Source organism: Tachypleus tridentatus, chromosome 6, assembly GCF_004210375.1.
Source record: "Tachypleus tridentatus isolate NWPU-2018 chromosome 6, ASM421037v1, whole genome shotgun sequence".
Lineage (NCBI taxonomy): Eukaryota > Metazoa > Arthropoda > Merostomata > Xiphosura > Limulidae > Tachypleus > Tachypleus tridentatus.
In genome coordinates, this window is record NC_134830.1 from 123,752,528 (window position 1) to 123,770,292 (window position 17,765).

At 31.3% G+C, this 17,765-nt stretch overlaps 1 protein-coding gene across 2 annotated transcripts; it reads left to right on the forward strand.

Moving 5' to 3' along the window:
• Window positions 1-1,775: 1,775 nt before the first annotated feature.
• LOC143253540 (transmembrane protein 243-like) lies at window positions 1,776-17,559 on the forward strand. Of its 2 annotated transcripts, none has more exons than XM_076507589.1 (5): window positions 1,776-1,970; window positions 3,234-3,338; window positions 3,622-3,672; window positions 11,185-11,286; window positions 17,141-17,559. In XM_076507589.1, exons 1-5 carry the CDS (start codon window positions 1,947-1,949, stop codon window positions 17,282-17,284), a joined length of 426 nt encoding a protein of 141 aa, XP_076363704.1. In that variant the 5' UTR covers window positions 1,776-1,946; the 3' UTR covers window positions 17,285-17,559. The 2 variants fall into 2 exon arrangements, with proteins under 2 accessions (XP_076363704.1, XP_076363705.1); XM_076507590.1 differs by having other exon boundaries at window positions 1,776-1,940.
• Window positions 17,560-17,765: the final 206 nt, after the last annotated feature.

The following is a 17,765-nucleotide window of genomic DNA, read 5'->3' on the forward strand; positions in this document are numbered from 1 at the left end:
AGTACAGAACGTTTTGACTTTCCTAGATCATCTTCAGGTTAATAAAACGTTGTTCCGTACTTTGATTTAATTAAAAGTTTTAATACCTATAACAGTCATCTTGAAATATATCACATGCTAGTGTTCTTGCAAAAAATATTTAACACTATCTTTTGTAGCTACATTCGAAACGATTATTGTTCTATAATTTTCTATCTGATTTCATTTTATAATTGTTACATCGTGCAGTCGGTTTATCTTGTTGAATTGTTTCTTGCATATCACTGACTCAAATTACGTTGTACTGACGTTAGTACTATTAAATAGTGTCAGTACTTACTCTGTACTCACATTAGTACTGTGAAATAAGATCGATATTTTCGCTATAGTGATGTTGGTAGTGTGTGTGTTACTGCAAGGAACATAGGAAGTAGGTCTCTATGTGAACTGCAGGCAGGTAAACAAAGGTTATACTGAGATCAATGCTTGTCACTAACGGTCTACCACCCGAATTTGAACTACGGCAGCTCATTAAAAGTTTTAAACCTTGCAGAACAACATAAATTTAAACAAGTTAGAAAAAACAGTACTGGCCAAACATCAGCCAGAAAACCAGTACCGATCAGTTTACCCGAGTATCAGCCAGAAAACCAGTACTCATCAGTCTACTTCAAGATTCAGCAAGAAAACCAGAAATGATCAGTCTATCCACGAATGGATTAAGAAACCCCCTAGGAGATTTAATCTTAACTTTAACTGAAATAAAAAAATCTTCCACTGATGTCTTCAATCACGAATAACTCCAGGCATACAAAAACTTTCTAACTTCTACTCACTACAGATCTACATATCCTCCCGGTTTTAAATACGAACCTTTATGTTTGTTTTGTTCTAAGTAAAGTAGTCGGCATTGAAGCTTCATACAAACTGAACTTCACAATTTTCATCAGTTAATAATGTGGAAGCTAAAGGGATATCTAAAACCTACGACAAATATTTATCAGCGAGGAATAATCAAGATGTATTGCTGACACTAGAAAAGTTTCCTATTTAAAAATAAAACAAATGCATGCTTGTTTCGACATACAGTTAGTTGTGAATTTGTAGGCTGAAAATATTGTTATCAATACGCTGGGAATTATTCATATTAATATCTTATGTGTGTGTGTGTTTTTTTTTAGATTAGTGTTACATATTTTTTTTATTATTATGAGGGTTGTTAAGTTCACATTCTCAGTGTGACAGTGAAAAGGATCGCAATATCAATCAATTTAAACAGTGGTTTGTTATTTGCGCGTGCTAATATAACAAAGTAACAGAAGAAGAACAATTGACAACTGGCACAATGTATGGAAATAATTATGAGAAAACACTAAATAAACATATTATATTTAATTTTCACAGAATGGCGGTAGGTGTACGTACTCCTTATGAGAGGATGAAATAAATCAAAGTAAAATTTAAAACAAATTCTAGTTGGGATCATAATTTTATTATTTTATTTGACCATGTTGTTTTAAATACATCAATGTTAAAGCAGAACTTAACATAGTTTGGATACAAAACAAGAAAAGAAGAAAAGGTAGGCTATTGGCATCTAGAGCTTATTAGCTATTAGTGCACGAAGTTGAATTTGTTATTGAGTTCTCCCAAATAAATTTTTTATACAAATACGTTCGAATTGTAAAACATTAATAACAAAATATATAAGCACAGTGTCGTAAATTTCCGCATTGTATTTTGAGTTATTTATTTTCGAAATTAAATGATTGTATATTCTATCACTAGATGGTGCTGTCATACGCTTGTCACCTGATGATAGTTCGTCTGCCAGAGACAAACTGTCACAATAATTTAAACTTATTATTTTAAGTTAACGTGTTTAGGGCAGGTGAATTGTGTATGTATTCTGTTACGTTTGGTATACTTCCAAGTATTCATTGAGATATTACAGACAAATAGTAAGAATGCCCTCTGATCTTTATTCTTTGGTACTGTCAGTATCGTACATTTATTATTGTGTATGTTAGGATATATTAACAATATTATGGTTTAAGCGTCTTTAATTTAGTGCTTTACCGCTTGCGCAAGTAACTACGGTTAAGCCTAAGATAATTAAAATAACTTACAAGACTTACTAGTGTTATTTTTTAATTTACGGTGATAAGTGTTACAACTGGTTAACTTTACCGCTACAACATACTGTTTATCAGACATAAGTTGATTAATGTCTATTATGAATATTAAGAAAGTGTGTAATGTTACATTAAATGTAAAAGGTAGAAGGATGAAGTGAAATTAAGGAAATGTTTTTGATATTTAACACGTAAACCTACTGTAAATTTAATTATATTTAATCTGAGCTTTTGAGCTATAATTTTAAGAATAAATAAAAAAAATGAACCAAAATTTGTTCAGAGTTTTAATCCTAAAACTAATATAATGCAGAAAATTTTAAATCAGCTATCATTGTAAGTTGTAAATGCCCATAGATCATCTCTTATATGTATTTTGTGTACATTTGGACACTGGAAGTCATTGTTAAAGTTTTATGTATACAAGTTTTGTAAAACTTGGGAGTTTATACAAAGATGTTTTTATTTTAAGACTATTGAAAAATAAAACAGTGCTAACTGGATCATTAAGATCATTCATAAGATATCCAATGAAGTGTTTTGTAAAGCATTTCTAAAGAGAAAAGTAATTTTATTAAAGAGAAAGTATGTGCTTTTCCCTCCTAAACTTGTAACTACTAGCACAAAAGCTGACATGTGGTACTTGCTTCAAACTAAATACTTGATTAGATCAGACATGTATATGCACATCCATATTTCAGTAGTTTTAATATTAAATGTTATTGAAAGCACATGTACATCTGTATGCTAGTAGTTTAAAGTTATTGAAAGCACACATGTGCTTGTATATTTTTGTACTTTAAAGTTATTGAAAGCACACGTCACTTATGCCGGTCAAGTTAATCACCCAGATATAAATGTTTTATCTTGATACCTAAGATTGTGTCACTTTCATAGGGTAGAGTTTTTACTTGTATTTTTTGACAATGCAGTTCAATCTTCATGGGTCATTAGTAACAGTGCTGTTTCATGACTTCCATGTATTTTTGTAGGTTCCTGTTTGTTTGGGTATACAACAGTCCAGACACATTGAGGGTTTAACATCATATTTACATTTATAACATTTATAAGATGCAGTGTGTTGATGAACCATTAACAATTAGGGTTCACTGATTTTAGTTTCCAGCCATGAATCCTTCATCTGCAACTTCCCCTGTAGAGCAGGCTCCTCTCTATAAAAACCATATACCTGACAGGCCTCTGTTTGGAGAATCTACAAGAAGGGTGAGTTTCTAGTTCCTGATTATAAACAGTTTACAATTTTTATATCATTTTAACAGTTGCATTAAAAATAAGATTATATATTTATGACAATTTTTTTCTGTAGATGTATAATGATGTTGAATATAAATAAATCTGGATTAATATTGAATATGGTTTTAGACTTCATGTGTGTACTAGTAGCGTGTGAGTGAATAAGTAGGTTTACGTGACTTGGAAACATGTTAAAAGATCTAAGAGTCATTTCGTTTATATATAAAATTGATACAGATGATTTGTTTTTCAGGGGCGTCTGTTAAATCTAATTGTGGGAACATTAGCAAGTGTGTTTGTTGCTGTAAGTATTACTTAATATGTATTATTATTATAAATTTTATTTTTTGTAGAAACTCGAATTGAGCAGGGTTTTTAATCTGATTTTAAGACATATTAGAACTGCTCCTTCACTAGTCATAATGAGCCTATCAGAAGTTTGTCTGGGATATACACTGACCATGAAGGAAACCATTAAATATTATAACTTTATTATAAGTGTGAACTCTCTCCATCTTATCTATGATACTTGTATTCTATAAAAGTGCTTGTCTTTTATAGTTCCTTATCTGTCCAGTGCTAGTGGTGCATGAACTGATAGTGTTGGTCATTTTGTTACCCATAAACAAGGTTCAACATCTCTGAACATGTATTGGTCCATTTTGTGACCTATAAACATGCTACATTTCCAAACAATTATTAGTCCATTTTTTTGTTTCTCACAAACAGGTTTACAACATTCATAAACATGTATTGGTCCATTTTGTTACCTATAAAGAGTCTCTGAACTTGTATATTCACATAAACATGTTTAAATTGTTATGTTGAGTCATTAGCTAAATAAATATTTTTAGTCTTATGTATACTTGTGACAGGGTTTGATGTGTGTCGTATACAATTCATAGTTGTGTACTTAATTGTCATTAATCATGTTGTTACAATTGTCACTCACATTGTGAATATCTATAATACATGTATGTATACATACATCTCGTAAATTCATTTGTTAATACAAAGTATGTTCTAATCTTACTGGATTGGAACCTTCATGAGTGAAGGCAGTTGTAAATGTAAATACAATAATATTTTAAAATAATAACAAATTCCACACTAGTTATTAAAGACAATGTTTTACATTAGATTTATGGTGAGATTGTTTCATGTTGATTTCACAGTGAGAGAGTTTATATTCATGACATCACAACAATTATTATGATCCTACAGTTATGTTAATTTTATCTTTTTAATTGTCATTTAATGACTCATTATCATTCTCTACACATGTACAACATTTGTTTTCTGCTCCGTACAAAAAGTACAGTGATTAACAGAAATACAGTTATACTATGTGTAGATATTGAGCCATCTTGGAGGAAAATGAAAGAATGACATCATGCATGGGTTGTAATCAGTAGTACAATAACTGTTTGATGTTGATACTAAAATGGTTGTACAGTGTTATACAGTGAGACTTGGTTATACTCATATATCATGTACTGGTCTCCCATGACAATAACTTGACACCTTTCCTTGTGAGACCAGTTTGCAAAAGTACCAGTTGCAACAATTTGACACCTTCTCTTGCAAAACCAGTTTGCATGAGTACCATTGACTTCTTCCCTTGAGACCAATGTGTATGAGGACCAGTCTCAGTAACTTGACACCTTTTCTTGTGAGACCAGGCTGTACAAAGACCAGTCCCAGTAACTTGACACCTTCCCTTGTGAGATTAGCCTCCATGAGGACCAGTCCCAATAACTTGACACATTCTCTAGTAAGACCAGTCTGCATGAGGACCACTCCCAGTAACTTAACATCTTCCATTGTGAGAACATCTGTTTCCCAAACATTAAGAACATGAACATCCCAGCCATATTTAGTTTAGGAAGGAAATACAGTTTCTCCAAAAATATTGTACAAATTAATATTACACATTTTTGCTACTACAAACACCTCTCCTTGTATGGAATTTTGTGTACATAAATGTAGTAATTTAATTTCTGGAGGAACCATTTTCTTACAACCTCATCATATGAATTGATTACCTGTGTGTGATTGCTATGGTAGTGGTATTTTTGAGATAAAAGGTAGTGAAATCCAATTCCAAACAGCAATATGTTTTGTAACCCAGAATTTCCATGGATTAGCTGACTACATATACTATTGTGAATGTAAGTTACAGATGGTTATGGACTTCAGTTGGTTTTGTTATATACAGAAACGTCTCCATTGATGAATTTATTCAGGTTATGAAAAACTATTTAAATGTTTGTATGCAAAAGATTTTCCAGATCTTCCTTCTAGGTTTGAATGTTGTCTCCAACTCTGTACTTCAGGCAGACAATAAGATGTTAATAACAAAACAGTTACAAGCAGAGCTGTTGTTTTTGTCCATCCAGTTCTAGTCTGGATAAAATGGTTGTAGTGAATTGTTTCATCCAGTGTGTATTGGGACAAAACAAATGCCCATCACAAAACTTTGTATTCCAAGGAATGTACCAAAATTACATATAAGTAGTATAAGAGTTCCAAAAAACATTGTAGTGTATACTTGTCCTGTGTAGAAATTGATATGTGTAGGTTTATGTTGTAGGAAACATTGTGGTGTATGCTTGTGCTGTGTATAAATTGACACAGGTATAGGTTATATTGTAAAAACATTAGTGTAGAAATTGGTACAGGTATAGGTTTATGTTGTGAAAACATTGTAGTGTATACTTGTCCTGTGTACAAATTGATATGTGTCTAGGTTTATGTTGTAAAAAACATTGTGTGTACTTTTCCCATGTAGAAATTGAAACGTGTGTAGGTTTATGTTGTAAAGAACATTGTAGTGTGTACTTGTGCAGTGTAGAAATTTTTGTGTGTAGGTTTATGCTTTCATTTTCTCTATGACTTTAGTTGAGAAATTATGTATAAGTTATTTTGCAGCATAAAACAATTAAGTTAAGAATTTGTAACTAGATCTGTTAGATCCTTTAAAAAGTGTTTAATTATGAAGTTTTATAAAGATGATAAACCTTATTTCCAACTGTAAAAGTGCTGAGTTTAAAACATGTAGGATAAGAAAAATAATATTTCATCTATAGTTTATGCCTTTTGTCTTTTTGTCTAAAATAAATCAGGAGCTTGCGTGAATCGTGACTGTGGTTTTGTGGAAAGTCACATTTGTTAAAGTAATTCACAGGAGTCTTGGTTGTTGTTATTATTTTTCTTTTGATTTTTCAAGCAATGTTTAACATGAATAATTTAACAAATTGCCAAATGCTCAACTGACTAATAATTGGCCTAAGTTTCCAACAAAATCAACACTGGTTCATGGAAGCAATTGATAAATATTATCAGTGATAGGGTTAGATGAAGGAAATACAAGTTTTTGTTGTTACAATAACTGTGATAATTGAAGATGTGTGTTCAGAATAAATACACAAATTACACCAAGAACATGAACAAAAATTTAACATTTTAAAGAAAACATCAACAATATTATTAAATTACAAATCTCTGTTCATCTATAAAATTATTCAGATCCCAGTGCATGGATCTTAAAATATTTATAAACAATACCAGTGTTTCCATGACTTTATAAACTTGTACATTGGTAACAGTAATTTCTTGAATACAACACTTGTTTAGTTTTATTCTGAAAACAGCTGTGGGTTCTATATTATTTTGTATAACAAACACTGCAGTTGAATTGTTCCAACTTGACAGAGGTGGTATGATTCTTTCATATTTCAAAATCTAAACAAGGTCACTAGGTAGCAGACCTTTTAAAATTGCATAATGAAATTTTATCAGTGTAATAACTTGTATAAAATGATACTGTTTTGGGATTCCTATGCTCATTAAATATATTTTTCTTTGGTAAAATATAGCAAGATGAATGATGCAGACAACCTAGTGTCTAAATAATAGTTAATCTATGGTCTGTTAAAATCTGTATGAAATATTTTAAGGTAACTAAAACGACTTGGGAACAATGTGGCCATTACTTATCCATTTTGCCAACACAGTAAGGATAAGAAGGTAACACTCAAGTAGATGACATGGAGTAAATACTGTTTCAGTAATGTTTTCTGTAATTGCTCCAATATTACTCTGGCTTTTTTTATTTATTACTGACTCTGAATATTTCAAAACACTGAATGATTGAGGTTAAACAACAAAATGTGTCATGGTAAACAGGCTGTAGGAATCTTATGACCTGGGTATTTCACCATGAATCAAATTTGTATGCATCGGTATATCATGAACCCTGATAGTGATTAATAATGGATACCTGAATGAATTCTACAAAACCTTACAGAAAATTCAGCAAAAAGCACATTAAACAGTTCAAACAGCACTAAAACCTTCATTCAAACCAGTTCATTTATAATCATTGTTATTATCTTACTGGTCTACAACAAAAAGTGTTTGGTATATTGGACTCAAATCTTTTGTAGAATAATAAATGAGGTATTGTGAAGGTTGTAGGAGATCTGAAAAGTTGAAGTATTTCTTCTATATTTTATATAAGCTAAAAATATGATTCTTATGTAAACAATGTTATCATTTTACCTTTTGAAGTTAGCTTTTTTACAAAGGTCTGATGTTTTTTTAAACATTTTAAGTACAGGGTAAAACAGGGATTAATAACCAGTAATGAAGATTAAGTGACTACTATGTAGGTATTCAATGCTTTTACTTTATACAGTTGTATTTAAGGAACCAATCATATTGTCTATGAAGAGAAGGTAAAAAAATCATAACACTAATATTATACTTTGTTATTCATAGTATAATTACTTCAAAAGGCACAAAGGTTTATTTAAAACAATGTTTTAGTTGTATATGTTTCATTCATAAAGGCTGCTATTGCACTGATAACATTTTGTGAGTGCTTAGTAGGGGCTGTGTTTTAGTCTAGGCATGTATTTACCTGTTGCTGTATACTTTATAAAGAGAATTAGTTACATAGAAATTATAAATGTTGTTCACTATACTCTCAAACAAATCACCATAACAATATTCAGCTGTAGCTTAATGTTTTACATCTCTACTAATGCAATCAAATAGTCAACAGCTACAATAAATCATCATGAACCATATTGGTTAGTTCCCAGCTATGTAGTGTGTGTGTGTGTGTGTGTGGCGGGCTTTGACACTAGAAACCAGTTTTTGATACCCATGATGAGCCAAAGCATTGATAGACCATTGTATAGCTTTGTGCTTAATTACAAACGAAAGTAATTTTTTGCCCATAGTTGAGCATAAGAAGACCAACAAGCAAGGTAAATAACAAATTAGGAATCTTAAAACCATGAAACTACAGATCGTAAAAACAAATAAGCAAATAAAGTGGGAAATACTGTAGACATTTCTCACTTAAACTAAAAGTTTATATAATTCTAGGTTAATGACATAGTCAAAATAAGGCTTTGTAATTTGAGTAAACAATGTCTGCAGTATCTCAGCATTGTTTGCTTATTTTTTTTGTGATCTCTAGTTTCAGGACTTTAGATTCCCAATTTGTTATTCATCTTGTTTCCAGTACTAATCCACAGCAGTATTTCTTTGGTACTCTATCAATTTAGAAAGCAAGTCAAAAATAACATTGTAATATGGTTTTTACAATGTCAATAAACAACTGGTCCCTGACAGATAGGCTTGTCTTTCATAAAACAAATATACAAAGTTGCCAGACTGACATTGTTGACTTCAGCAGCAATGGAAGAGAGGGTGCTTTATCATAGTCTGTGTTAGGTCATTGACATTCTTTAAGACTTTATCTATTCCATTTTGAAGACTTTTTTCCGCATACAAAAGTTTCCTCTCTGGTTCATGTACTAACATTCCAAGTAATGTAGTGTTTTGAGGGATTCTGCTATAGTCTTGAAGATCCATTTCTGGCTATTTTTAAGATTTAAGATGGAACTTTGTGTGGAGAAGGTCAACTAAAAATATGATTGTTTCAAAAACTTTGAAAGAAATAGGTGTATGGAATGTGTTATTTTTTAAAATTGTACACTATTTGGTAATAAAATTACTGGACAAAAAGGCATTATTTCCATTGCCAACATTTTTGTTGTAAAATATTATGAATTACTTAATATTAAATGAATAAATACTAAACAATAAACTGTAGTTGCTGGACAGGTAAATTAAAATTTTGCCTTAGATGCCAAATGAAGGACAGGTGGGGTGAAAACCAAAAATATTTTTTGTATGACTTACATATCACATAGTATGAAAGATAAAGAAACCTATTGTAAAAATGGTAAACAAAGGTACTTCAGGTATTGGGCACTTCAAGTATTGATTGGTTGTTGTTACTGTTCATGAGTTGTCTGTGTATTTTTTAAGAAGGCATTTTCTTCATTGTTTTAAGATATCCTTTCCAAGTCTTTTGGCTATCCTCTCGTATCTTTTTTCATATTTCTTGATCTTTACACTTCTTCATTTTCTTCCCTTATCTCTTGGTTGCCATTTCTCTTAATATAACTTCTGCTAAAGTGTTGTTACTGTACCCAGGTCTGGGAAAGATGGATGGAATGTAATCAAACATATTCTTTTTTTTTGAGTCCTATTAAAATAACAAAAGGTTATAGAAAGCATGGGACATGAAAACAACATTAAATGGATTTAGTACTAGGTTAGTACTTCAAGGCACTAATACACCACAACTGTTCTAATGACTGTTATTTACTTGATATTACAACCTGATTTATTTTACTTCTTTACAGATTATGCTGGACTTGGTGTAATATATAAACCTTTTGATTTAACTACTGCAGTTTTCCCCACCAAATTAATTTTTGATTGACTTGAGAATTATAATTATTATGAAATTATTTGTAGTTTGGCACCATAAACAAAATAAACAGTGAGGTAATCAGATGTGAATCTGTTAAGTGTCGGTTTTAGACTTGAGAATCCTACAGATGTGTAACTAATGTCCAGATAATAAAAGTTAAACTGCACATTCTAATTTAATATTATACTTTTATTTAAAGAAGTAGAAAAAAATCGCTTTCTACATTCTTACTAAATTGATTTGTTTTACAATGTCTTTTTTTAGTCTTAGGCCCACTTCAGACAAAGAACAAAATACATCTCACTATGGTGGAAAATCAGTTGAAATTAGGGTATAACACTGAGATGTACAGGCTTGGAACAAGATAAATTAATAATACATAACAAATTACAAATATAACACTGTTAATTAAGCTACTGGATGCATGAAAACTTTTCACCATCTTGTGTGATAGAATACTGTGATTTGTCAACCATAAATAGCAAGTGTACAGTGATGGATTTTTTGCTCACTTTGGATCAGTTGCTTCAGGAATATGTCATACTGTGCACAATTTTCCTACCACTCAACATGTTCCATTTTACTAACAGTCAACATGTGTTGTACCATTTTCTTACTGGTCAACAAGTACCATTTCCTTGGAATTTTTATCGTTGAACTATTATCCACTGGCTCAGTAACATTTCTTATAAAAAATATTGTGTTATACATCTGTTTGAACAAATCAGTACAATATATGGTTAAAAAATGTAGTGTTTAAGGTGTATAACATATATCAATACATGTTACAAGAGATTATAGCATTATACACCTATTAAATACAAATCTGTACAATACATGTGCTGCAAGAGAATCTAGTAGGTCTGATACAGTCCTTTGTTTTTAATTCTAATGTGTTTAATTTTGTGAATGCTGCTCTGTGTTCTGAAAGTTTTTAATCTTATTTTATTGTATATATGTAGAAAATCTATATGTACAAGTAAGTCTGTTATCCAATTTTGATGTTTCTTTTTACAGGTGACATTTATATGTGCATGTGCAAGTCAAAGTTCTTTCAAAGCTGTGAATGTATACTTTAGCATTTGTATTTGCTTGGTAGGTTTTTCTCATCTGGTTTTGGTAAGTACAAGCTCATTTATAGTCACATTACACAAAATTTGTTTCACAGTAGATACAGTTGAATGATTGTTGCCATAACATGTGTTGTTGTTAGTACTCTAACAACAGGAAATTACTTTTGTTTAAATAAAGTGCTAGTAAGTTGACACACTGCGAGTTTAAATTATGGGATATTAAAAAGTGATTGAAGTAGAATTAGAACTATCATTTACTTCACTTGACATTTTAAATTTATGTGGGTATGCACTACACACCTGTAACTACTCTGTGTATGATTCAATGGTGAGTATTGTATATACTGCTCGTACATATGGTAGTAATGTAACATGGGAAACAAAGGCAAACTTGTTGCACCAAAAGATTGAGCAATTTATTAGTAACTCTTATAATAATGTAATGTTTAGGGACAGCAAAGAACATATTGGTCCTTCTAGGCTATCCAATTCTCTAAACTAAAACTATTAAATAAATTCTTTAAAACTTTTAAAGCCAGCCATTATCATTTATATAATTACCAAGCTCTCTCTTAAATTTACTGCCTCCACAAAATCAAATGCAACCCATTCCAGAGGCTAACCACACTGTTATAAAAATGAAACTGTCTTATCTGAAGATGACTTCTACCCAGCCAAACCTTACATCTGTGTTCCCTAACTATGAAAGTGATTTCCATCCAGCCAAACTTTATATCTGTTTCCTAGTCCTATGGAGGTGGTTTCCATCCAGCCAAACTTTATATCTGTGTTTCCTAGTCCTATGGGGGTGACTTCCATCCAGCCAAACTTTATATCTGTGTTTCCTAGTCCTATGGAGGTGACTTCCATCCAGCCAAACTTTATATCTGTGTTCTCCCTAGTCCTATGGAGGTGACTTCCATCTAGCCAAACTTTATATCTCTGTTCCATAATCCTATGGAGGTGAATTTCATCCAGCCAAACTTTATATCTGTGTTTCCTGGTCCTACTATTATCACTTTAGATATGAAAAATAATGATGCATCAACACTAATCAATTTCCTTTACAATCTTAAATTTCTCAATCAGACCCCACACCAGCTATTCTTCTTTTAAGAGAAAATAATTTTAAGGAACTTAATCTTTCCTCATCTGACAACTTCTCCATCCCAGGCACCATTTTGGTAACCCTTCTCTGAATACTTTCCATCAATTTGATGTATTTTCTAGGTAAGGAACCCAACACTAAATGTGGCCTAACCAGTGACCTGTACAATGAAAGTGTAACCTCTTTAGTCTTGTATTCAATATTTCTGTAGGTACAACGTAAAATTCTTATTTGCTCTACCACTAATAACAGCACATTGCTTGGACGGCTTTAGAGACTGATCACTATTACACTAAGATTCCTCTACTTCCTAACACTTTTAAGGTTATTCCCATTAAAGTTATAATGTAAATTATGATAACCCACATACATTATGTAATTTATTGACTATTCCTTAATCTATGTCATTGATGTAAATTAAAAAGAGCAAAGTTTCTATGAATGACCCCTGAGGTATCCCACTTGTAACGCTAATTTAGTTTGACTGAACTACTATGTGTGACCCATGAGGTATCCCACTTGTGATGCTAATTCAGTTTGACTGAACTACCTTGGCTTTCTTCCATCAAGCTACTCTTCTATCCAGTTAGTTAACGTATCCCCCACACCTACAGAGATAACTGTGTTCATGAAAGTATAGATATACCAAATCAATACTCTTACCTTTATCTACACAAACAGTAAACTTTTCAAAGAATATACAAAAATTTTAAGGCAAAAGTTTGTTATTATAAAACCATATTGACTATCCAATAAATTTCTAAACTTTGTTAAATGACTATGCAAAGCATTTTGAACAGATTTCCTAAAACGTTTCCCACAGCTGATGTAAGGCTAATACACCTATAATTACTGGGTCAATATTTATCAGCTTCCTTGAAAAGTGAAGTTACATTAACTAATTTCCAATCCTGGCCAATATTCAAGAACTGACTAAAAATAGTACAAGTGGGTCATACATCAAATCTTTGAAGCCCTTTGGAAAATATAATCTAAACCAGATGCCTCATTGTTTTTTTAACCTTCCCAGTTTTTTTCTCAACCACTTCAGAATTAATGTATTCATCTTGCTTCCATTTATCAACTGTTCAAGATGTGGAATACTGTTCAAATCTTTGTTAGTAGAAACTCAGTGAAAAACAAAATTTAATAACCCAGTAGTCATCTTGTGATCATCAGCTACTTTATTGTCCCTCAATGTTCCTATCCCATGGTAACATTTTGTTTATCTTTAATGTATTTATAGAAATTGTTACTGTTAATTTTTACATTTTCATCAAAACTTCATTATTATTCTATAATCTTCTAAATCTACAGTCATACCAGTGAATTTATATTTCATGAATGTGTGATGCTTTTCTTTAATTTTGTCTCTTAAACTTTGTATGAACTAATCTGTTTTTTTGTACTTGGGAGCTACCATTTTATTTCTATAAAGAGTGTGTTTACCTTGGATATTAAATACTTATCTTTAAACATTTTCCATGTGATCAGTGTCTCCAAATAACTGATCAGCCTAATTCATAACAGATAATTCTTGTTACATCCTTCAAAATTTGTTTTTTTGAAACTTCTAACCAAAATATTTATTATCTTCATATGTAGCAAAACATTAAATCTAATAGAACAGCCTTTAAGTAGCATAGTGGTATGTCTTTGGACTTAAAATGTTAGCAACTGGGTCTCAGTACCTGTTGTTAGCAGAGCAATGACCACTTGAACATAGTCTTTCACAGTCCACCTTCTCAATCATTTCTATATTTGATGTTAACAATAAATCTAAAATAGCATTATTTTTAGTAAGTTCCTTGACCAGTTGGTGATGAAATCTATCTTGAACAGTTTCCACAAACCTTTATACCTCAGAGTTTAACTCTAGCATTTCTCAACCTATATGACTGAAATTAAAATAACCCACAAATGTGCTTTCATTAATAGCTGAAACTATAATCTTATTGTAAAGTTTCTCGCTAATTGCATCATTATCATCTGGTAGCTGTAACAAATTCTTACTGGTTGCTTTTTCCTTAATATCCACTAACAGAAACCCAATCTCCTTGTTATTATCTTAAATATCTTTAACAGGATGTAACTCAAGATTCCACTCTCTTTACTATGTCCCCATTAAATACTCTCTAACCATGTATTTTAAAGAAACTTCTGTCATCAAAATTATCTACATTTTACCATGTTTCAGTTATTACCATTATATCAAAATCCTCCATTCCTACTAGTGCTGTAAGCTCATGTTTTATTTCTTATAATTTTATCATTAAAATATTAACAATTAAGCCTAAATTTATAACTACTTCTACACTGATTTCCTGTACTAAACTTTTATCTGGTCCCCTGCTGGTACAGCTGTAAGTCTACAGATTTACAATGCTAAAATCAGGGATTTGATTCCCCTTGGTGGACTCGGCAGATAGCCCAATATGGCTTTGCTTTAAAGAAACACACATTTTTATCTGCCTTTTTTGTTTTCTGGCCCTCACTACTGTCTAATCCTAGTTTAAAAACTTTTCTTACAACTGAGTTAACAGCCATAGTAAAAAAGTTAGTTCCTACCCTATTTAAATGTAAACCACATATTTGAAAATGTCCCTTGTATTTATTAATTAGCTCCTCTGATCTACCTTTCCTTATCATATGTGCAGAACAAAAACTGTCTCTGCCAGCTCCCTTTATTATATCTCCTGCTCTGTCCCTTGTGTCCTCCACCTCTGCCCCTGGGTAAAATAATCTAACTCTTTTCTCCCTATTTACTCCACAATCTATTCTGTCCTAATACTTTGTCAAGGAATCATCTATAACTATAACCTCTTAGTTATCCACATCCATCTCTGACCCATTTGTTTTCCCTCCCTCCATTAGTTTCTCATTTGCAGAAGCCAAGGGCTGAAATATGTTCTTCTGTACACTTGAATCAAGTATGTTTATTAGTTTTTGTACTAATATTACTTTTGTTAGCAAATATATCTCTTGCACATAAAATTAACTCCTTTTCCAAAAATAAGAGGATATTTGTTAGAAACCCCCTATTCACTAAAGAACTCTATCATTAATTTTGTGATTTTTAAAAATATTTATTGGAACACCCCATTATTAATTTATCTGTTTTGTTTTAAGGTCTGCTAATTACCCTTTTTATTTTTAATAACAGGATAATTTATATTTATATCTAAACTATGCATTTGTACAAAATCATGTTTATTTCAGAATGTATTACAATAAATAGAGAATAAACCATAAGCTTATTTTTAATCAGTGACCGTAAAGAAACTTCGATTAAAGTAACAAGTTTGGATGGGTATAAATAATAAAATATCTGGAGCTTGGTGTTGAAACAATGTTGCAGTTGTCCTTATGTACTGATTGTTGGTATTACAACAATACAAAAATAGCAGACAGAGAAAAGTTTCAAAACTGCCTAGCTTCAGATGTATAACTAAAAGTGGAAACTACAGAGCTGACCCCATATTTATTATTGTGAAGTGTCTGTAGAAGTCTTAAGTATGGACCAGAAACTGGACTTTTGTGTAGGATTGTTAGATATTGACCAAAAACTGAACTCGGCAGGTAGAATTTTAGTGTCAACTGACAACATAAGTCCCTATCTAGGATTGTTAAATGTCAGTGTGACTTGGTATGTAGAATTATAAATTGTCATCTAGTAATGTGATTCTGGTTATGATTGTAAAAATATAATGTTACTTTAAATATTAATTTTGAAAACTTTGTCAGAAGTCTTCCTTACTGAAGTAATATCCTCTAACTGATTGAAATATACTTTTTAAAATCAAGATCAGAAATAAACAGTTATGTTATAAGACTGACTCTCACAGTGAAGAAACAAGTACTTTTTTAGTACATACATAACATTCACAAGATCACATGAGTTTAAGAAACAACTACTTTTTAGTACACTTGTAACGTTCATAAGATCACGCAAGTTCAAGAAACAACCACTTTTTAGTGCATGCATAACATTCATAAGATCGTGCAAGTTTAAGAAACAACTACTTTTTAGTACACTTGTAATGTTCATGAGATCATGTGAGTTTAAGAAACAACTACTTTTTAGTACACTTGTGACATTCATGAGATCACGTTTGTTTAAAATGTACAAGGCAAGATGGAGGATTTCTGAATTATTTAAATTTTCAATGAAAGAATAATTCACCTTATGTATGTATTGCACATTAAAGTAAACTTGTAACATCCTCTTACATCGGGTTTACACTTAATCTGTGTCTGCTACATAATATCATCTTAGTGTTACAGGCCTGAAATATTCTAGTACTGTAGATTCACACATTATTATCTTAGTGTAATGGGCCTGAACTGTTCTAATACTGTAGGATCACACATTATCATTTTAGAGTTACAGGTCTGAACTGTTCTAATACTGTAGTTTCACACAAACACTGTTACTAGCTAAAGATATTTTTGAATTTTTAGCAAACTATTTTAAAGTTTTTCTAATGGATCAATTTTATTAGTATAAAACTTCCAGTGTACAGTCATAACACCTTGTATTTCTAGATATACTGTATAAACCTCTGGTGTACGGTTGTAACACCTTGTATTTCCAGATATACAGTATAAACCTCTAGTATACAGTCATAACACCTTGTATTTCCATATATACTGTATAAACCCAAAGTGTACAGTTATAGTTCCTCGTATTTCCAGATATACTGTATAAACCTAAAGTGCACAGTTAGAGTACTTTGTTTTTCCAGATATACTGTATAAACCAGTGTATAGTTACAATACCTTGTTTTTCCAGATATATTGGTATAGGCAAGGAGATGTGGACCCCAAGTTTCGGTTCTTGATCTATTTCAATGCTTTCACAATTTTTCTGCTTTGTATTTGTGCAAATGTTTCTTTCTTTCGAAAGTTAGAATGTACAAACAGAACAATCTCCTGATTGATCCTTGAAGCAGCTCTTTGCCTCAGTGACGTACAGTGTGGAAACTTTTGAAACTTTTATATTAATTCAAATGTTTATTTCTCTTTAAAGTTAAATTGTGCCAAGAAAAGAGTCTCCTAAAAATGCTTCACTTCTGTGCTCTGTACTCTTTAACTAAAGTGAAATTTGTACAGCTATATAGAAAGTTAAAAAAGCCTTAAACTCAGTTGAATGTTTCTTGTATAGTGTTACTGTCTTTAATGTCAAATATGTAAATAAAGTTTTTAATTCAACATTGTTTTCGTGTTTTGCTGTTACTATATTCATAATCTCTACACAAGTAATTATGCATGCTATCTTTACACTCGAGATATATTTTAAAATTTCCAATTTTCATGAATTGCTAAATTATAAAGAGTAACTATCACTTAATAAATTTGGAGAAAAATCTAGTTTTATTTGCAAATAAAATAAACATGATTTGATATTAATTGCTTTT

Coding starts and splice junctions, on each gene's coding strand:
- LOC143253540 (XM_076507589.1), top strand. CDS start 1,947: ATGCCCTCTGATCTTTATTCTTTG. Junction 3,339..3,621: donor TTGGAGAATCTACAAGAAGG/GTGAGTTTCTAG, acceptor TTTGTTTTTCAG/GGGCGTCTGTTAAATCTAAT. Junction 11,287..17,140: donor GTTTTTCTCATCTGGTTTTG/GTAAGTACAAGC, acceptor TTGTTTTTCCAG/ATATATTGGTATAGGCAAGG.